Genomic DNA, 22,736 nt, shown 5'->3' with positions numbered 1-22,736 from the left:
TGACGTCAGTACGTCAGGGTACTAATGCGCATGACCGGCGTTATATCCTCAGTCTTTTCTTGCCCCAGATGTCAGAAGACCCTAAAAAGACAAGGCCCAAAATACCTGCACCAAAACATGAACAATATATACAAAAATATAAGCAGGTAAAGTCACCTACACTACCACCCCTAAACACAGAGGGGAAGGAGGGAGGGTAAATTGGACTGCAGCAATGGAATCCTCGAACATCTACATTTATGGTAGGTACAAAACTGTACTATGTTCTTCGTCTTCCATTGCTGCAGTCCTAACTATTGGGTAGAATCCCAAAGCAGAGGTAAGGGAGGCTGGCAAATCATAAAGAAGCAGGAGCTGACAACATGCCTTGCAAAACAGCTGTGGCAAAACCAGCCCTAGACTTAGAGTAGATAGGAAGGTGATAATGCTTAGAGAAAGTATGCACTGAACTCCAAGTAGCTGCTTCCAAAATATCCTTAGTTGCCACCCCGTAGAAATGCTGTTGAAGTGGCAGTAGCCCTAGTGGAATGAGGCCTAATCCCAGCTGGAACCTCCTTGCCATGATGGGAATAACAAAATGTAATGCAAAAGCCAATCCACCTAGAAATAGTTTGTTTTGACACAGGCTTGCCCTGCGAACTCAAAGCAAAAGAAACAAACAACTGCTGAGACTGCCTAAAATCCTTAGTCCTGCTTAAGTAATAACGCAATTGCCTGTGTACATCTAAAGTATGCAAAATCTTTTCCCCTTTATTTTGGGGGTCTGCATAAAAAGTAGGCAAATGAATAGTCTGGTTTAAAGCCACACTAGAAACCACCTTAGGCATAAAGGAAGGATTAGTACGTAATGATACCCTATCCTTATGGAAAATCAAAAAGGGCTCGACTGCCATAAGGGCCTGCAACTCAGACACCCTTCTCGCAGAAGTAATAGCCAACAAAAAAGCAGTCTTCCAAGACAAATACTTCAATTCAGCAGTAGCCGCAGGCTCAAAAGGTTGTAGAGTAAGTTTTTCCAACACAAAATTGAGATCCCAAGCAGGGGTAGGAGCTCTACGTGGGGGTCTTATATTCTTTGCCCCTCTAAGAAACTGCTTGAACAAAGGATGCGAAAACAAAGGTGGGTCACAATCATAGTGAGCTGAAATTGCTGCAGCATGAATCTTAATGGAAGAGAAGGACAATCCTTTGTCCAATAACTCGGTAAGATATTGAAGAGCCACACTCAAATTAGGCTCAGAAATCTCCAAATTCTTTGCTGTACTCCAAAATAAAAATCTCTTCCATTTTGCTGCGTACACTCTCCTTGTACTAGGTCGTCTAGCTTCCATAATCACATTTAAAACTCGTTGAGGAAGTTGAGACCTGCTGTGTTTCAACACAGAATATGCCAGGCTGTTAGATGAAGAGAGTGAAGCTTGACATTGAGCAGATGACCGTCCTTCTGAGATAACAGATGAGGAATCAGAGGTAAAGGCCATGGAGGCTTCTTTACCAGACTCCGTAGTAGTGGGTACCAGTGTTGTCGAGGCCAATCTGGAGCTATCAAAATCATCCTCGGCCTGTCTTGTCTGACCTTTAATAGTACCTTTGGAAGAAGAGGCAGAGGTGGAAAGGCATACACATGAAGATTTTCCCAACTGAAAGACAGAGCATCCACTTTCCAAGCTGTGTGATGAAACCCCTTTGTGCAATACTTTGGCAGCTGGTGGTTTAGTGGAGAAGCGAACAGATCTATGTCTGGAGTTCCCCATGACACTGTCAATGTCTGAAATACATGAAGATCCAGTTTCCACTCGTGGGGATCCATGATTTGTCTGCTTAACACATCTGCTAAGGAGTTCTGTGCTCCTGGCAGAAACCTTGCCTGAAGAGTTAGTTGCAAGCTTAGCAGTTTCCCATAAAATCATTGCTTGCCTGCATAGAGGATAAGAATGTGTTCCCCCTTGCTTGTTGATGTACCACATGACAGTTGTGTTGTCTGTTAGAATCAACACCTGTCCTGGAAGAAGTAACTCCTTGAAAGCCAGTAAAGCGAACTGGACTGCTAACATCTCCTTCATGTTGATATGTAGATGCTGTAGTCTGGCAGGCCACTTGTCTTGTATCCACTTTCCATTTAGATGAGCTCCCCAAGCAATGTCCGAGGCATCTGTCGTTAAAATCTGACTCGCTTCTGGCCGGGTCACAGAGAGTCCCTTGTTTAGGTGACATTCCTGAGCCCACCACAAAAATTCTCTTTGAAGGCAAGGTATTATGGGAATGACAATGTCTAAATCCTGGCAGTGCTGTGTCCATACATTTTTGAGATACCATTGTAACTTCCTCATATGCAGTTTGGCATTGGGAAGCACCAGAATACAAGATGCCATGAACCCTAATGCTTGAAGGACTGTCCCTGCAGTCAGCACGGACTGATGAGATAGTTGATGGAAGTAAAGTGATAGACTCATTTGTTTGTCCGGGGTTAAAAGGCCATCTGGGCTGCTGTATTCAGTCTCACACCCAGAAAGCACATGTCTTGAGAGGCTACTAGACTCCACTTTATTTCGTTCACAGAATACCCTAGGCATCTTAGCACTGCTATAACATATTCCAGATGCTGTAGAAGGTCTTCCTTTTCTTGAGCCAGAATCAGGCAGTCGTCTAAGTAAGGATAGATTTGAATTCCTTGTAGCCTGAAGTAAGCTATCACTGGAGCCAGAACCTTTGTGAATACTCTGGGCGCAGTAGATAAGCCAAAGGGCAATGCAGAGAACTGATAATGAGAATCTCCAGCTCGAAACCGCAGATACTTCCTGCAACTTAGCCTGATAGGCACATGAAGGTAAGCTTCCTTGAGATCTAAAGTTACCATCCAGTGATCTTTGCCCAGCAGAGGTAAAAGCTGTTGTAACGTCAACATCTTGAACTTGGGAATGTCCAGATAAGTGTTGAGGAGAGATAAATCCAAAATTGGTCTCCACGTGTTCCCCTTCTTTGGTACTAGGAACATGCAGGAATAAAATCCTAGGCCCCTTTCTGATACAGGGACTGGCTGAATGGCCCCCATTCGGAGTAACTGAGAAACGTGCTTGTAAGCCTCTTTTCTTTGTGGAGGAGGAACGTCTGGCATGCCTTTGAAAGGGGGCATTGTATGGAAATAAAACCTGTAACCGTGGTGAATAATGTCCAACACCCATCTGTCTTGAGTAATTAAATCCCAATTTTCCTTGAAAAGAGACAGTCGTCCTCCCAAAGGAGCTGCCAGACGAGAATCTACTGGCAGCTGAAAAGGCAGGTCATTGGGTCTGCTTACGAAAGGACTGACCCCTGCCCTCACCAGAAGTCTGAGCAGGTGAACTCCCTGTTCTAGACCTAAAAGAACCTTGAGCCCTGCCCCTACCACGTCTAGACCTACCCCTAGACTGGGAGTCATAAGCAGGATATGTCCACCCCTTAGCAGGCCAATTTCTACTAAACTTCGTGGCTGTACCTGCAAAAATCCTTAACAGTTTGCATAGACTTAGCTTTGTCCTCCATTTTCTTTAAAACTGCTTCCACAGGCGAACCAAACAACACATCAGACTGTAAAGGTGCATCCAAAATCCTTGTTTTAACATGCTCAGCCAAATTCTGATCCCTCAACCAGGCATGCCTACGAAGAACAGAACTAGTGGCAGCCACCCTCGAGGAGGCCTGCACAGCATCAAAGCCACATTGCAAAGAATGCTTGCCCACTTGTTCAGACACATAAACCAAATCTAGCAACTCTTTACACTCAATACCTTCCGCCAAAGCATCCACCTTAGACTTCAATTGTGAAAGGAGATAATTTTGATATTTCAGCATGTGAAACTGACAATTCAATGCTCTCATGGCTAGAGTGGAAGAAGTATACAGTTTCTTACCCCACCTATCCAAAGCCCTCGCCTCTTTGTCAGTGGGAACAGGATTTCTAACCACTGAGGCTTTAACACCTTTAGGCCCCTGAGAAACAGTGTCTGGGTCCGCCCTAGGACTCTTAAACAAATACTTATGAGCTTCGGGCACCCTATAGTACCTATCAGGTTTAACAGGAGCAGGAGGCAAAGAATCAGGGTTCAGGGAAGCCTCTGCAAAAACATCTTCCACCACAGTCAACACAGGAGGAATAGCTAAGGGCCTATGCTGGGGTAAAAACAAGAATTCCCTAAGCCTCTTCCTGGAATCAGAGTAATCCTGGCCTTCCCATTTAAAGTGCTCCCTCATGGAATGCAGAGTCTCTGAAAATGAAAAATCCTCAGGAGGAGAAGCCGAAGGAGTGGCATCATCCACATCAGAATCAGAATAAGGAGGATACTCCTGCAAATCATCCGCAGAAGACTCAGAAGCCTCTGAACCCTGTTCAAAACTGGCAAACTCCGGTTCCACCCTAGGCCTCTTATTAGGAGGGCCCATAGAACCTCTAATCAAAGTAATCAAATCTTCTGCCATTTTAAGCATATGTTTCTTAGGTACAGAACCCGAAAAGCTAGGAGAAGCCCCCACTGAAGCTGAAATTGGCCTACCTCTAAAAGAAGCTTTAGCAACAGAAGGAGAGGCTCTAACTACTGTGGGAAGAGAGGGAAGAATAGGTACCTGAGAAGCCCCCTCAGCCTGGCCTGCCTCCTGAGATGGGACATCCTGTAACAGCAAAGTTTCTGCTGGAGACTCCATAGAAACTCCTGGCAAAACCTCTGGCTCCACTGAGCCTCCTAAAGAACCGACGTCCGGGACTGCCGGTTCTTCAACCCTAGGCTTCGCTGTTTTGTCCTTGCGCTTCTTGGACGAAGCGGCGTCGGAGCATCCGACGGCATTTTATAATTGCAACGTTTCCCAAACACTAACCTGGCACAGTCTAACCTCCTCTTAATAGTGCGTTTGTTAAACCTAGCACAAGAGCGGCAACCAACAACGTCGTGCTCAGGCCCTAAACAAGGTATACACAAAGTATGGAAATCCTTATGCGGTATCTGTTTCCCACAAGAAATACAGTTATTCACTTTTTCTGACATCCGGTTGAATACTGAGGCAAGAAAAAACAAAAATGTTCCCCAACGGGGTACTTAGCCAACTCTGATTCGGTCTGAAACTCCGGTTTCGGAAATATCTCAGAACGCCAACCTGCACTCGCAAAACTGCTTCTGCATCGGACCACGCGGCAAAAAAGACTGAGGATATAACGCCGGTCATGCGCATTAGTACCCTGACGTACTGACGTCAGTCTAATGCGCCATGACCGACGTCAGCCTTATACTCTGGTATTCGGGCCGACTGGATGCGGACTATACCCAATAGTTAGGACTGCAGCAATGGAAGACGAAGAACATCATGCTGTTGATATTTAAGCATATGAAACTGGCAGTTTAAAGCCCTGATTACCAAAGGTTGCAGACGTATATACCTTCTTACCCCATCTATCCAGCGCCCTGGAATCTCTATCAGAAGGGGTAGGATTTTTGGCTGTCGAGGCCTTGGGACCCTGAGAAATAGTCTCAGGATCAGCAGCAGGATTTTTGAAAAGAAATTTGTGGGAGTCAGGAACCCTGTAGCATCTGTCTGGCTTACTAGGAGCCGAAGGCAGGGAATCAGGAGCCATGCTTGACTCAGAGAACACATCAACAATGTCTAATACATGAGGTACTGCCAAAGGCCTATGCTGAGGAAGAAGAAGGAAATCCCTAAGCCTCTTTTCTGATTCAGAGAAGTCCTGACTCTCCCAGTGAAAATGTTCCCTTAATGTATGCAGTGTCTCTCCAAAAAAGTAATCCTCAGGAGGAGATGCAGATGGGATGGATTCCCTCTGGATCAGAATCCTCATAGGGCGGAATAGAAAATTCCTGATCAGAAGAGGAATCAGAAGAAATGGAAACCTGATCTGAAGATTCATAATCAGTGCCTTGCCTAGGTCTCTTAGCGGGGGGGGGGGGGGGGGGGGTTGGGAACCCCTGATCAAGGTAATTAAATCCTCAGCCATTTTATTATCTGTTTTTTGGCACAGAGGCCTGAGCACGTGGTTCATGCATTGGTTTTTTAGACATAGAAGTTGTTTTTGACCTTGTTTTTGTTGCTGGCGTCAGTTTACTATAAAAATGTTGAGGCCTGAAAACACCCTCAGAAGCCGTTGCCTGCTCAGCAGCTCCGGACCCATCCAAGGAAGAAACATCCGCGGATTCAATACTCTGAGAATCTCATGGCATACCGGACTCCAAACGGGTCTCGGCAGAGGCCTGCGACTCAAATGTAGCAGGTATCAGGGGCCGCGAAAGCGCCTCACTGAGTACCGGCGAACCTGCGACTGGCTTAGGAGAAGCTTCGTTGTCGGTTTTGGACCTTGACGGTCTGTCTCTGTCCTTTTCTTTGTGTTTTTTATGAACTCTGGTAGTCGGACTGCTAACCGACGACATTTCAGGATAATTAAATCTTGCACCAAAATATTTAGAAGCAAAAATATACCGACACTTAATAGTGCGTTGGTTAAATCTAGCACAAAACCGACAGCAAGGCAAGTTGTGATCTGGGCCTAGGCAAGGAATACAGTACAAATGAAAATCCTTATGAGGTATTTGCTTCCTACAAGTAGTGCAATTATTAACTTTTACTGACATCGGTAAGGAGCAAGAAAAAGTTTCCCCAATGGGGTACTTAACTTTAATTTAAAGACTTTGGTTCTGAAACTCGAATACAAAAATTTCAGGAGTCGGCACTTGTGAACTGCTTCTGCTTCGGGCACCATGCGGCAAGAAAGACTGAATAAAATGGAGTCGGCTGCATGTTTTATACCCCTGATGACCTGACATCATGGAAGAGGAGACAGCAACCGATGCAGGACACAAGACTTTGTTATTCAAGCCGACTGAGGGCAATCTGCCAGCAGATTATCTCAAATGTAATGACTGCAACAGTGAAACACGAAGAACATCGGAGCTGATTTAGCAAGTCATTTCAGAAATCTGTGCTGCTGACTGCCCTATCTGACAAGATGAAAAGATGACTTGGCAGGACCTAGCTGAGGCTTGGCAGAACTAGGAGAAAGTGTCCTCTCTCTGGGTAAACCCAAAACCCTTTCAGCAACTTCAAAGGCTGAAGCTGCCACTGGAACAGACGATCTCCCGGGATCCGAAGAACAGAAAGAAACCTCAACTAAGATCAATCCTGGCCCTGCAGCTGATCTCAGACGCAAGCTATCTAGTGCTGAAGCACCTAGGGGAAGAGACAGGTCCAAGAACTTAGGGTTGTAGCCATCCCTCCAGAAGCCTGCACCAACGATACTGCTCCAAGTTCCTTCCCGAGCCGAAGGTATCAGAGTAGAGGGGGATAGGGAAGTTGTCAGTGTCAAGGTTGAGTGAAATGTCTGAGCCATGATGCATAGGAAGTAGTTGGATCCAAAACTGTTGGAACCAAAGGATAGACTGCAAAAGGCAAAAGAAGTGGAGGGGCAGAGTGGTAAATGGTTGTTACATTCCCTGAGGACAGTACCAACAGAACCACAAGCTGGATCTCTTTTCTCAAGAACTTCCTCATCATCCTGTCAACATTGTACTCTGTTAAGCTCCGAGATAATCAAGTAGATGAAGCCAATGAAGAAGACCTGGAGTATCTTTTTTTTTTTTTTTTTGTAAAACTGAGGTATGCAGTCTCAGGCTCAGCAGGCCTGGTAAAAACGGGGGCCATGGAGAAGATCGACAGGACTGAGATGCTGTCAGTTACGACCTCCTAGCCAGTTTAGGTAATGGTCTGTCCGATACCAATGGATTAGATGAATGTTTGTTAGCAGAAGATGCAGATTTGTCCTTTTCTTTCTCCTTTTGTTCAAGTTTCTCTTTTATGTCTACTTTTCTTTTTCTCCTTTTCTTTGTCTTTGCCTGAGGCAATTTCAGAATACTTAGTTCTGTCCTATTTCATGGCCAGGGGTGGCAGAAGAGGAAGGCCCAGAACCAAAATCTCTATCTGTGGAGGAAGGAGAACCCTCAGCACCAACTTGTCATGATGAGCTTGCAAAGAACTAGCACTAAATGAAGCACACAAGGGATATTCTGTGTCCAAATGGACAGTGCCCAGACAATATGCATATAAAGTATGAGGATCTTAAGGGGGCAACTTATGCCTGCACTCAGAGTATGTTTTAGGCTTGAGACTCTGTCATTAATGCCCAAAAAAAAATCTTATCTCGATGATAGAAAAAAAGCACAGCAATTATAATAAAAAATGTGTTAATACTATATCTAAATGCACTATAAACACTATCAAAAAGTCCTACCTTACTGTTAAAGACATCGCAATAAAGGATGATGTATTATCTAGGAAAAAATCTATCTAACGAAATTGCCAAACTAGAGAGAAAGAACTCTCTCGGTAGAGGAGGAGTATGGGAATAGGTTTAAGAACCATCTTACCAAGGAATTTTTGCTGAAAATGCAAAGGATACGCAAGCCCTCAAAAACAAGTCTAGTCTTCAGACAGTAAATGAAATCTGAGGTATTAGATTGGAGTTCAGGGAATTATGAATAGGGGAGCAGTCAAAGCCCTGGAACCATGGAAATTTCAAAGTCACTGCTGAGATTGGATCCAGTTGGATCCGACGTCCCATATGTTGACTTGGATGAAAATAGGTAACATTGGATTCAAAATTTTATAATTTACTGTTATAGTGACTTATCCTGAGGAAGGCCTAAATGCAACTGTGCATGTCAAAGGCAGCGATGTAACTGTCAAAAGTACACAGTTCATATGAAAATCTGCACTCTAAATGGCAACAGTGTAATTGACATGATGAATAGTGCACTTCAAATGTCAACATTGCATTGCATGACAAAAACTTCTAATGCAAACAGAAAAACTGCACCTGGCAACGGAGTACTTATGATGAAGAATACAGCAAAACAACAGTTTAAAGTGTATTTGTCACAGAGAAAACTGCACTCAAAAAAAGCCAACCTGGTGGAATCACAACACTGACAGGCTGTATAACAAAGAAGAAAATCATGGCAAAAATTAGGAGGTGTAGCAGCTAGCAGGATAAAGCACTTTTAAACTAAACAAACAGCTCAGAGGACAAATGAAGTCTACCAAAGCCACATTCAAGATAAATTTGGCTTCTCAGGCCAAGGACAACCATAAGGCATTCTTTAGCTATGCCCTCAACCACAAATACTATACACAGTTGTGTGCAGAGCTCACTGTTAATGAAGCCACAAGATATAGCAAACCTACAGGCAGACAAATTCAGCTCTAAATTTACCCCTCTCTCCCCCCTTCAATCTCCCCTCAGGAAATAACATCAAATTTAGTTTCTCCTACTATCACTAGGGTACAGGTCCTCAATGCTCTCTCTAAGGCCAAGAAAACGGCACTGATGGGCCCAGACAATATCTCAGGATGCCTACTACATAGCATGAAACTGGACCTATCAGGTCCTCTGGAATTACTACATAACCGTAGCCTCTACATGAATGAAGAACAGCAGCAGTCATCCCTCTACACAAAGATGGGCAGCTACAGACCCTGGAAACTACAGACCCATAAGTCTTACCAGTCTCACATGCAAAGCCATGGAAATGACCAATAATGACATAGGAAACCTCTGAACGGTGGACCCAACCCAATTTGATTTTGTCAAGGGCAGGTCATGCCTACTCACCCTGGTGGACTTCTTTGAGAATGTCACCAAAGCAACGGATGAGGGCAGACTGGTTCACACTGCCTACCTTGACCTGGCCAAGGCATATGACAATACCTCATTCAGGCATTGTTGATAAACTCAAGAGAGTAGGTATAAACCCTTATGTCACCCGATGGATAGCCAAGAGAGTAGGTATAAACCCTTATGTCACCCGATGGATAGCCAGCTGGCTCGCAGACAAGATCCAGAAAGTTAGAATTTGGAAGTCCATCTCTACAAAGAGGACAGTCACAAGCAAAGTTCCTACCTCTTGCATATCTGCAAAACAAACAGCACCAGAATTACCCATTCTAAAGACTTAAACCTTTCCTGTGATATAGACAGGACCTGCTGGGGAGACAGGTATGTATCCCAGAGACTACCCCATCTCTAGAACAGGCTCCCCATTCATGTGAAGCAGAGTTCCTCCCCAACCCAAGTCAAGTGCAACTTGGACAACTGGATGAGGAACAGAAATTCATCCCTGGTTTGGCACCTATGTCTCTAATGGACATAAATGGTTCATCTCCCAGGCCCCTGCTTGTAAATGTTTCATCGCCCAATCCCCTGCGTACACTTATCAAGGGTACCAGAACTTGTCAGAAATCTGGGATGTATGGCTAGGCTTAAAAAAGCCTTAGTGGTCTTTAGCCTAGTACACATCTATGAGCACATATGAATAGTGTATCCAGGACAATGAAACCAGCAGGAGAACTAACAGAAGGCTGCAGTATGAAGAAAGTCCACTCCATAAATAAGTGAAATTACACTGCACTCAGCAAGTGCGCAGCTGCAAAGTCTATTAACTCACCTTTTCAAATATACTAAATGAAGACTTATTCAGCATACTGGTTTCACAGATCTCAAAGACACTTGAACTCAAGTTCTGGAATGAATTAGAAGTTATGTACTCACCATAACGTTCCATCTGAGTAGGTGTATTCATTTGTCTGCAACCTGTGGGTTATGGATCCGATATCGGATCCGAACCGGCATAGTTTCCAGCTATGGATCCAAGCTCTCAGCTCCTCCCCTCACCCATAATGCCCTGCTCTACCCTCATGACCTCAGATCGAGTTTGCCAAAGCAACAATACCCTCAAAAGGGTAACCAGTAATATGCAGGAAACTGAAAGGCCAGGGGGATAGGAGGGCGGGATGGTTGCAGACAAATGAATACACCTACTCAGATGGAACGTTATGGTGAGTACATAACTTCTAAATCTGAAGTAGGATATTCATTTGTCTGCAACCTGTGGGACAGAGTCCCCAGCTACCTGAATCTTGGGCGCCATCATGGAAGGATATTCCGAGCACCGGAGCCAAAGGATGCTCTACCCTGGATGCAAAATCCAACTTATAGTGAGAAATAAATGTATGAGACGAAGCCCATGTAGCTGCTGCACAAATATCATCCAGAGGAATCCTAGCCTTGAAGGCTGCTGAGGTAGATACTGACCGGGTTGAATGGGCATGAACACCTCCGTGCGGGCCTTCCTGACGCTTGATAAGCCAATAAAATGCACTGTGAAATCCAGCGGGACAGAGAAACTTTGGAAATTGGCTTGCCCAAATTGAATTTTGCAAAGGAAATAAACAGCTGGTCGGATTGCCTATGACCAGCTGTCCTGTTGAGATAAAATCTTAGTTGCCTGTGAACATCTAGTGAGTGTAGCCTATATTCACCTTTGTTTTCATACTTAGGGAAGAAAACAGGGAGGTTAATAGATTGATTGATGTTTGCTTCAGAAGCGATTTTAGGAAGGAAGGACGGGTTGGTCCTGAGGGAGACACGGTCCGATAAAACCAAGTAAGGAGGTTTAGCTGATAAAGCTTGAAGTTCAGAAACTCTCTTGGCTGATGTAATGGCTACCAAAAAGGCTGTCTTGTAAGACAAGAATTTGAGGTCCACTGTAGCCGCGGGCTCGAAAGGGCGAGCGGTCAAGGCCTGTAGGACCAGAGAAAGGTCCCAAGGAGGAACTGCTTGCTTAATAGGGGGCCTGAGAAGGAAAGTACCCTTAAGAAAGGTTTTGCACAATTTGGCTGACATAAGAGGATTAGACTCTTGACCAATGTGATAGTGAGAAATTGCCGCCAGTTGAACTTTGACTGTGGAACTGCTGGCACCATCATTAAAGAGAGAGGTTAGAAAATCAAGCACTACGGGAGAGGAACCGTGAAGGGATCTAGGCCTTGCCGCTCCGCCCACACGGAGAAACGTTTCCATTTGCTTCGTAAACCTTTCTAGTGGCTGGTTTATGAGCCGCCACCAAAATAGCCTTTACCGTGAAGAGATACCGAGTCCTTATCAAGAGTGGAACTGAGCAGCCAAGCGGTCAGCTTCAGGCTGTCCAGGTTCGGAGGAGGAATGCAGGATGGATGGGATATCAGATCCGAATAGGATCTAGAATCCAAGGAGGATTCACAGAGTGAGACCTTAGGAAGGGGAACCAGATCTGTCGAGGCCAGAACGGAGCAATGAGAATCATTCTGCAACCCACCCGAGAGGCTTTCTGAAGAACTTGCAGCATCAGAGGCAAGGGTGGATAGGCATACAGAAGACCGGGTGGCCAAGCATGCACCAGAGCGCCTCTTGGGGTACCTCCGGGAGGAGGTATCAGAGCGAAAAAACTGTCGCACTTGGTGTTTGAGGGAGAGGCAAAAGATCGCATGAAGGGGTTCCCCACCGTGCGAATATGCGTTCCGCTACTTGACAATTGAGAGACCACTCGTAAGGGGTCAGAATGGTGCGACTGAGCTTGTCCGCTAGGATGTTGGACCGACCCGGAATGTGCGTTGCTATGAGAAAGCGATTGGTGGAGATTGCCCATTCCCAAACTCTCATGGCCTCTCGACAAAGAGGGTAAGACCTTGTTCCCCCTTGCTTGTTGATGTACCAGACAACAGACATATTGTCCGACTGAATCGCAATTGTTCCCAAGGGAAGAAAGTCCTGAAGTGCTAGCAACGCTAAGAGCACAGCTCTCATCTCTAGAACATTGATATGCAGTAAGGTCTCTGTATCGCTCCACGTGCCTTGGACTGTCCGGCCCGCAGTGCCCCCCACCCGAGGCGGAGGCGTCCGTGGTCACCGTGGCGAGAGGGGAGAAGCACAAAATGGGCGACCCTCGTGGAGATCCGGGAGTGGAGCGACCACTAGAGGGACCGCTTGCAAGCCTTCCTGATCGCTATGTGATGATACATGGGGAGTGCAAGGTAAGACCACTGTACTAAGAGCGCCCACTGTAGAATGCGATATTGAGCCTGGCAAGAGGAAGAAGAGCTATCGACGAAGCCATGGACCCTAGAGCCCTCAGGACCAACTCCGCTGGAACAGAACATGAATGGAGAATGGCCCGCACCTGGAGCTGCAGATTCAGAATCCTGTCCGCAGTAAGGAAGGCTCGTAAACTCCTTGTGTCTAGTCTGGCCCCTATGAAATCTAAGAGCTGAGTGGGTGCCAGGTTGGACTAACTTGTATTTATTGTGATGCCCAGAAATGGAGCAAGATGGAGAAAGGAGTCTCACGAGAGAAGTAGATGCCTTGTTGGGGCGGTAAGGAGCCAGTCGTCCAGGTAGGGAAAGACCTGCACCCCTGAAGCCTCAGGTGGGCCGCTACCACTGCTAGTACTTTGGTAAACACCCTGGGGCTGTGGTGAGACCAAAGGGAAGGACCCGAACTGGTAGTGACTGGCTCCCAGCCGGAAGCGGAGAAACCTCCTGAGCGCCTGTCCATTAGGATGTGGTAGTACGCGCCCTTGAGATCCATCGAGCACATCCATTGGCATTCTCCCAGAAGGGGAGAATAGATTGTAGAGTGACCATTCGAATTTTTGTTTCGGGACTGCCAGATTCAGGAGAGAGTGGTCTAGGATTGGCCTTAGTTCCCTCGTCTTTTTTGGCACTAAAAGAACCTGGAGTAGAACCCTGATCCGATCTGCTCTGGGGCAACGGGGTGGAACGGTCTTTACTCTAGCAGATGGCCAAATTCTGCTAAAGCGGCCTCACTTTGACCGGGTGGTACGTCTGGGAGGGACTGCATCTTTGGAAGGTGAAGGAAAGGAATGTGATATCCCCTGCATATGATTTGGAGAACCCAGCGGTCCGATGTTATGGACTCCCATGCCGCTAGGTGCCCCGAACGCCCCCGACTGCCTCCAGAGTAGAGCAGTCGGGCAGCCCTCAGGGCTGCTGCGCTGGCCGCTCAGAGAAAGGTTCCCTGGACCCGAAGTTTCTGGGAGCCCCTCTGCCTCTAGGGCGGCGTCCTCCCTGTCCTCCTCTGCCACGGAAGGACTGGTTGTCCGGAGCAGGCTGGGACTGCTGCGACTTCCGGAACCACATCTTCTTCTGACCCTTTTGGTTCCTAGAATAGGGCCTCTGGGGTGCAGAGAAGCGGATTCCGACGGCAGACAGCGTCTTCCCGTCCTTCTCGCCCTGGGTCAGCGCCTCGCGAACGGTCTTGCCAAACAGAGCAGAACCATCAAAGGGGCGTTCGCAAACGACGCCTTGAAGGGCTCAGAAAATGCAGTGGCGGAGCCAGGCCTGACGCCTAGTGACCAGTCCTGTCCCCGCAGCTCTAGCGGCGCCCTCCGTAGCATGGGAGAGTAGCCGCATAGAAGTATTCGTGACTGACCTTAGAGTGGCCATTTTGGTGGAGTGCAGAGCTCTGTCCTCCTCCGAAATGGACTCAGGGGGGGATGCAGCGCATTCTTAATAAGGTCTCGCTGCATCCGAATAACATGTGCCAAATAGTTCAGCGCCCTCACCGAAAAGGTCGCCGAACTGAACATCCGCTTCCCCAAGCGGTCCATCATCCGAGACTCCTTGCTCGGTGGGTGGACTGAGGGACTCTCCTGAGCCAGTTCCCTCTTTGTGGCCGCCGCCATCAACATGGCATCTACAGGAGGCCCCTTACTCCAATGGGTCCTGTCAGAAGGCGGGCTAAGGATTTTGTCAGGTCTTTTGGGAATTGGCTCCACGGTGTCCGGTTCCTTCCACGCCCTGGTGGTAATAAGGTCCACCAGGGGGTCGGCAGGGGGGGACACCCAAGAGGTAGACGGGCCCGCTTCAATGCCTCCAAGAACACGGACTCGTCCGAGGAAGACTTGGGGCAGACCACCCCCTGATACGGAGTATTTCCATGATGTCTCCAAGGAGACATCCTCGGGGTGACCGTGGGGAGCCTTCCCTTCCTCCAAGTCCGTGTCTTCAGTGAGAGACTCAGGGAGTCAATGTGCCTCCTTTGCGTATGCTTGAGGAGCCTCCTCTGGGGGCTGTCAGAGGAGTCCTCGCAGCAGCCATTTGCTCCATAGGAGCAACTTGGGGCACAGAAACGGGCTGTCCCAGGGGCCGGATGGTGGAAGCCTGGCCCAGTGCAGAGGGAGCGGGACGGAGCCGGCAAGTGCCGGGGTCCGGAGACCCTCAACAGAGCCCTCTCCACTACATCAAAAGCCGGCGGGGAGCCGACCTCACCAAAGGATCCGGCAATCGGCTCCCCTCGATCCGAAGAGTGGATCGAGCCGGCGCCAAGCACTCGGATCCGGCGACAGTGCGCCCGACACAGACGGGCGCCGGCGAGCACTGATCCCCGGATCCGGCTCGGATCCAGGCTCCGAGATCGGGTCCGACGCACTCGAGGGCATGGTCGGATCCGGTACCAGTACTATCGGATCCGACCTCCCCGCCCGGCTGCTCGGCTCCAGCTGCTCCGAACCCGGAAGCGGGTCGGAGAAGGAGCAATAGGCTTGAAAAGGGTGTTGAGCTCCCCGAGGGGGAGGCAAGAGCACTCCCATCTGCATCTGGGCCTGGATGAACCTTCGCATCATCCGTCCAGATCAGCATCCGAAAGGCTATGGGTAGATCTCGACGAGGCTACCGAGGTAGGCCTGGAATGCCTCCTCGATAGCCTCGCTGAGATCGGGTCTCCTCCTCCTCAGGACCCGTGAGAAGCACACAGGTGACCGGAGCCGAGAAGGAGGAGACCGCTCAACAGGAGCCGGGAGAAGCCTGGCAGGCGGGCCGAAACAGAGGTCTCGGCCCGCCAGGTGCTTCTCCTCCGTCCTTCTTAGAAGCATCCCTCTCCTGTCCTGAAGCGGGAGTTTGAGTCCCAGGAGCAGGAGGGGTGCTACAGGGGAACAGCTGCAGCCGCAGGAGTCCCCGAAGGAGCGGGGTCAGAGCCGAGTCCGGCGGTAAAAGACCCGCCAGGACCAGCTTGGACCTCCGCTCCCTCAGTGCCCTGGGGTTGAACCCTGCACAAATGGAACAGCCAGATGTGAGGTGTTCAACCCCAAGACACTTAACACACCGAGTGTGGCCATCAGCCGGTGAGAGCTTATGGCCACACTCGGAGCATTTAGAAAAGAATGACTTAGGCTGGTCAGCCATAGTCAAAACTTCCCAAAAGTTACAGAAGTAACTTAACAAAAACTAAAACAAGCACACAGGCCTCACACACACTCTACGTACCAGCGAGGGGAGGGAATAAAAATACTACTGTAAATAAATTTAAACTAAAAACAGTCAATACACAAAGGGAACCTACAACTTTCACACAAAAAAGTTTAAAGAAAGCAAAAATTTTCAATTTTTATACAAGAAAATACCACTTAGCTGAGAGCTAAAGAAACCACATCCAGTTACCAGCGCGGCAAACAAGATCTGAGGTCATGAGGGTAGAGCAGGGCATTATGGGTGAGGGGAGGAGCTGAGAGCTTGGATCCATAGCTGGAAACTATGCCGGTTCGGATCCGATATCGGATCCATAACCCACAGGTTGCAGACAAATGAATATCCTACTTCAGATCTTGAGTTATCAAAGGGCTGAAAGGGATAGAAAGCACCAAACACCTGCAACAGTTCTCCATCTAAGTCATGAGGTGAGAGCTAAGCTAACTGCTCACTGCAGAAGGGACTCCTGGGAAAGGCAAGGATTGAAACTTCAATGTCAAAAGAAGCACTGTTTTTCCTAGAGAGAAGTTCATAAGAAAGTGCTAGGCAATCAATCTACAGAGCATGACAAGCTGAGACAATAATCCATCTTCAACAGATCTTTCCTGAATCTGAGGCTGTCCATACAGTTAATTAGGTTTACTTTAAAGGTGACAAGAGTGTTCTTCTGCTTGAAATGTAGTGGGAAAGTGTTCCAGAGATGGGAGCTATATTAGGATATGAAACAGCAACATGTCTTACGTATACATTAACTTTAGATCCTTTAACCAAGTAACTCAAGAACCATTTGTTCTGCAAAAGAAAAACAGGTCAAAGAGGATCTTTCATAGCTTTAAAAGCTAGACAATGATAATCAGCTTGACACCTACAAGAGGCATCGATAAGGTACCAAGTACAGGGAGAAGGTGCCAGTTTGTCTGAATAACTAAGGGTCTTGAGGTCACTGATCTATTTAGTTAGGAATCTCTGATTTTTCTCAAATTGTGTACTATGTTTACACAAATACATGCCAAAAGGGATATTACATTCAATAATGTGTCTGATAAGAGATGAGTAAAGTGGACTTAAAACTTCTTTGGATCTATGTGAGATGCCTTTGGACACTGCCATTATGTAAACATGGTCAAAAGTTAAGGAACTATCAACAAGAATGCCTAGATCCCTTATGCCATGCCTATATGGCATGATGTGAAAAACGTTTTGCCTACCAAAATGAACTACACTATATTTTGGCACATTCAGTTTGAGATTATTTTCCTTACACCAACTGTTAACATAGTCTAACCAATGTTGGGCCAATTGTGAGGCTTTGGAGGGAAAAACAGCAACATCCAAACTCAGATAACCTAAAGGACAGGAGTGCTTGTTTGAAAGTCAAAGAAACAAATGACATACAGGAGAGGGATAATCCCACCTCTCTCTCTTCCATTATGTTACTCCAGAGTCCTTCTCTTCAACATCACTCACTGGACAGCTTGCGTTTTGTTACCAGAGTCCAAGATGGATGGTTAGGTTATCTTTCTTATTACTGTCTGCTTGAATCTCCATCATCTACAAGGAAACGTAACTCCTCTCTCTTCCATGAAGTTATTACTAAATTCTATAGCAATCAGTGGTCAGCTTGAGTCTGGCAAACAGTCACAGCTAAATAGGTAAGTACGACCTGAAGGGAAAAGGTGGTGTGAGCACAGTTTGGGCAGTGATGCATTCTTTCAGAAGGTCTCTGCAGGATCCCAAAGAAACACTGTTGAAGCCAAAACATAATTAAATATCAGCAAGAAAAGAAAGTAGTCACTGACTCTTTCGACACACATGACTGTGTATGTAATAAGTATCCATATACAGTGCTTACCTTAACATCTACTTCCATGGTTTCTGCGTTGAGTGGAATGTGGACCATCTTCATGCCAAAATAATGCGCAGCCTTATCAAAAGCAGCATGGGCACTCACTGGTGCAAGGCTGGAAAAGTAAATATGTTAGAGCTGTTTCTTTTATTTACATTTGCTATGATAGTAATGAGTCTTTTACCTGACCAGTTCAGTATAAAACAAAATTAAAAAAAAAAAAACATTATCCAAAAGTAATCTCATCAAATTTAATATAAACCAAAATTAGTAAAACGTATTCACGTGCATCAAAACAATCATTTTTCATAGACACAGAATCCTGTGCAAACAATTTTTTAAATAAAACAAAAATGTATTCAAGAACAATCAAAAAGAAAGCTACAGAAATGAATATTATGGCTTTAAATTACTGAATTTGGAAAGAAAACCTGTATATAACTGTGCAAACAAAACAAAATGACAGAAGGTGGCTTCTTGGACAGCAAATTACTATTTGAAAAAAAAAATCAAGAGCACTGGAAAATGCAGCACTCTATCGCTTGAACACAAAAACATGCAAATAAGGCTTAGTGTGTACTCATATGACAGCACAGAGGAAGAATAAGATACAAGCATTTAATCGGTCCAAATTTTGTTGACCAGAGGTGGCATTACAAGTAAACAACTACAAGCCACCAAACAAACATGCTATGGTCTAATCCCACAGTCATGCTGGGTAGGCTTTTATTTGAGTACTGACTGGGAGACCCTTCCAAACAATGCACATCAGATCATCAAAACTCTGTAAATAGAAAAAACTTGGGAATAACGTTCGCATACTGCTTAACCACGGGACCCATTAACTGCCAAACTACGGGCTTATGCTTTTAGTCTGAAACTAGTACAGGAATACAGTGACCTGCCTTGAGACATTCAGCAATCAGTCTCTTATCCAAGGTTGCTAATTCAACTAGTTCCCAAGACTTCAGACTTTCATATTTACTGTGGTCAATACTTGCTATCGCTAGAAAATGTATTACCAGAAGATGGAAAACTAGCTGCTGTTGAGGATTTCTTGTCTTCAGCGAAAGACCTGGCAATCAAAGAAACTAAGACAAAAGAACTTAGAATCTATCCAAAGACATTTGTTAATAATCCTTGGACAAAAGTTTTAGTACTTATTCAGTCTTTGCAAATGGACCATAACTCTTTCTGAATTGATAATTGTGATCTGCAGTTTTGCTTCAGGCCTATGTATATATTGTAAATTGTTTTTACTTTGTTAATATTTTGTCTTAAGAATGAGAATACTGTTTGTCATTTGTTGTCTTTTATTTTTCATGGAAAATTTAATAAAATATTTGAAAAAAAAAATTCAGACTTGCTGCTAACCTTCAGTTTGTTACCAAGAATCTTGAGAAAGACTACATACAACAGTCTCAAATAAAACAGCACCTTCTTCACAAGTATATAAACAGCTAAGAAACGTAACAAAACATATCACCAAAGATAAGAGAACCTATTGCTCAACCAATGAAAACATACACACTAATAATCCAAAACTGTTCTGGGCCTCAAAACAAGCTACACAGCCAATACCAAATGCACAAACAAAATTACACCATAGTCTTATACTGAATAACCAACGAAAGTGACAAAGAAGCACAGAACAAACGCCCGTTCAGTATAAAAAGAATATAACACATCCACTGAGCAAATAAAGTACTGAAAGGACGAACACGGCAGCATATACTAGATAAAACTGTTTTAATACATATACCACGGTAAGCGCCTTCACATAAAAATGCTTCATCAGACCTTGAACAATGAACAAAACATTTAGGAATATATACATAACATTAATTCAAATCAACCAATGGCAATTCATCCTCAGTTAATTGTATAATTATATGATATTGATTAAAAGGGAAATGCATACAAAAATCCTAAAAAATCAATAATTAAATATAAAACAAAATAAAAACATAGAAATATGCATTCGAACTATACCTTATAAATAATAATGAATAATAAAGAAAATATATAAAAAATATACTAAATATATCAGAAATAAGTTAAATGAATTATTATACATATTATATATATATATATAAATAACTAATTGATTTATTTACATATACATTTGTTCATTTATTTATATTTGTTCATTTATTTATACACTTCTCCTTCCAACCAATTCCCACAGCTACCAAAAGAAATCGATTAAGTGTACTACAAATACCCCTGCCAATCTACCTGGTAAAGACCTTAAAATAGCAGCCGAGGCTATTTCATATCAAGTTTCAATTCTGATAAATCTATCCATATCTGAAAATAAAGCCCTTGCTATGGAAACATCATTCATTATTCCACTGCACAAGGGAAAAAAAAAAATACAGATCCACATATTGGCCAAACGCTGTAATGGTTCCGTGAAGTGAAAAAATAATTTCTCTTCCTTCTTGCCAGTAACTACTGGTAACCCACAAGGATCTATACCAAGTCTCACACTATTCAACACATTCATCATTGATATGTACTCTGCTTCAAACAATGCAACCCTAGTTCAATACAATGATAACTCAACCATAATCTTCTCTGCCAAATCTCTCCCTAAATCCCAAGACCTCACAACAATGACCCTTCTTACCGAAACATGGCTAAATAATCCATAACTACTAACAAACCCTAACAAAAAAAAATAATAATAAACTACTGCTCTCTACCCCAAAACTCACCTTTACCAGGACACTATTCACTGTTGTCTTTGCCAACAATACCACAAGTACACCACAAAAAAATTACTTGCTGTCATCCCAAAAAAAAAAAAACGTTGAAATTCAAACATGCATTACTTGGGGTTATTGGCAAGGGATGAGGATTACTGTGGCATGTATTTATATTCCACCAAAAAAAAGAAGTTATGTACTCACCATAACGTTCCATGTTTGTTGTCCAGTATCTTGCCTTCAGTCTTGCTGGTTGGGTTCGGAGCCGAAACTTGGCTCTGACTCGGTCGTATACCAAAGCTCGAGAGCTTCTACTGGCTAGAGGCTAAGTCCTATCCCATGGTGCTTAGCAGCTGTTCCCCAGATCTCGTTTGAGGGAGAAAGGTTCCCATCACATATTCAATATCCAAAAGGATAATATATGAAACATATTGTCATAAAGTTAACAAGAAAAGGCAAGAAGGGAATGAGACCTTATCTGCCAATTTTGAGAAATTTCCTCTAGATCCTCCAGGAGGGGTATGGCTGGGTGGGCCGCAAGACTGAAGGCAAGATACTGGACAACAAACATGGAACGTTATGGTGAGTACATAACTTCTTTATTTTATACTGTTCTATCTCGCCTTCATTCTTGCTGGTTGGGACAGAGTCCCCAGCACCTTTTTCTTGGGTGGCTCAAGGGAATAAACTCTTTAGGACAGTGGAACCAAAGGATGCCCTGTTCCGGAAGGCCACATCTACTTGTAATGAGTAATAAAAGTATGAGGGTTAACCCATGTAGCGGCATCACAAATGGATTCCAATGGAAGTCTGGATTGAAAGGCAATGGAGGTAGATTCCGCTCTAGTTAAATGCCCTTTAGCTTTTCCTGGTGGTTCTTTATTGTGGGAATCTTAGACATAGGTGATGGTCTCAGTAAGCCATTTGGACATGGTAACTTTTGAGATTGCCAAGCCATTTTTATTTTCTGAATAGGAGACAAACAATTGGTCAGACTTTCTGAATTTTTTGGTCCCATGCAAGTAAAAATGCAACTGTCTACACGCATCCAGTTGGTGGAGTTTATACTCTGCCTTGTTGCCATAGTTAGGAAAAAACCCTGGTAATTCTATATTTCGGTTTAAATTTGCTTGAGGAAAAAAACATTTGGTAAGAAGGAAGGATTTGTTCTGAGGGAGACTTTATGTGGAAGAACAAATAGGGTGGATGGATAGACAAGGCTTGCTCTCCTGGCTGAAGTAATTGCTGTCAGGAAGAGTGTTTTCCAAGATAAAAATGTTAATGAACAAGATGATGCCTGTTCGAAAGGAGGCAGGATCAAAGATGATAATACTAGATTTAGGTCCCAAGGAGGAGGAGGAGGTTCTCTGAAGGGTGGTCTTAACAGAAAGGTACTCTTGAGGAAAGCTTTGCATAGTCTAGGGACATTACACTAGATCCGAAGTCTCCCAGATGATAATTAGAAATAGCAGCTAAGTGAACTAGAATAGAGGCTGCCACTGCTCTTTGATTAAAAATTTCTGTCAGAAATTGCAGGTATAGATGCTGTAAAGGGATCTATGTGTTTTTTGTTAGCCCAACAAGAGAACCTCTTCCATTTGCTTTTATAAAGTTTCCTAGTCATCTGCTTGTGCGAGGAGACTAGAATGCGATGAAGTGCAGGAGATAATTCTGGAAGCCTGGCTAAGATCGGAAGTGAAGAAACCAAACTGTCAGCTTGAGGCTGTGGAGGGCAGGGTGGAGCATTCCTGACTGATGCATCAGAAGATCCGGCACTGGGTCCAGGATCCATGGGTCCTCCTGAAGATGGGGCCAAAGAAAAGGGAATCAAATCTGATGAGGCCAGACGCAATGAGAATTAACCTGCGACTCAATGACTTTGCTTTCTGGATAACCTTTGGAATAAAGGGAAAAGGGAGAAAGGCATAAAGAAGTCCCAGGGGCCAATCGTGGACAAGTGCATACCTCGGTGACTCTCCAAGAGGGGAAATTAGGGCAAAGTAGTTGCTGCATTTGATAATGAAGGGAGTGTCAAAAAGGTCACAGCAAGGCTGGCCCATTTGCGAAAAATT

The 22,736-nt window shown here is 45.0% G+C and overlaps 1 protein-coding gene across 1 annotated transcript in view; it reads right to left on the bottom strand.

Annotated features, from left to right (window-relative positions):
- SGPL1 (sphingosine-1-phosphate lyase 1) overlaps positions 1-22,736 on the bottom strand; it is a 1,851,476-nt gene that overhangs the window by 395,346 nt on the left and 1,433,394 nt on the right. Inside the window, exon 8 of the mRNA XM_044055782.1 lies at positions 17,960-18,068. Coding sequence (XP_043911717.1) covers positions 17,960-18,068 — 109 coding nt within the window. The remainder of the gene's footprint in view (positions 1-17,959; positions 18,069-22,736) is intronic.

The sequence above is a fragment of the Protopterus annectens genome, chromosome 14.part0 (genome assembly GCF_019279795.1).
Source record: "Protopterus annectens isolate FY-2018-M chromosome 14.part0, PAN1.0, whole genome shotgun sequence".
Classification (NCBI taxonomy): Eukaryota; Metazoa; Chordata; order Ceratodontiformes; family Protopteridae; genus Protopterus; species Protopterus annectens.
This window is presented reverse-complemented; position numbering and strand designations above follow the sequence as displayed.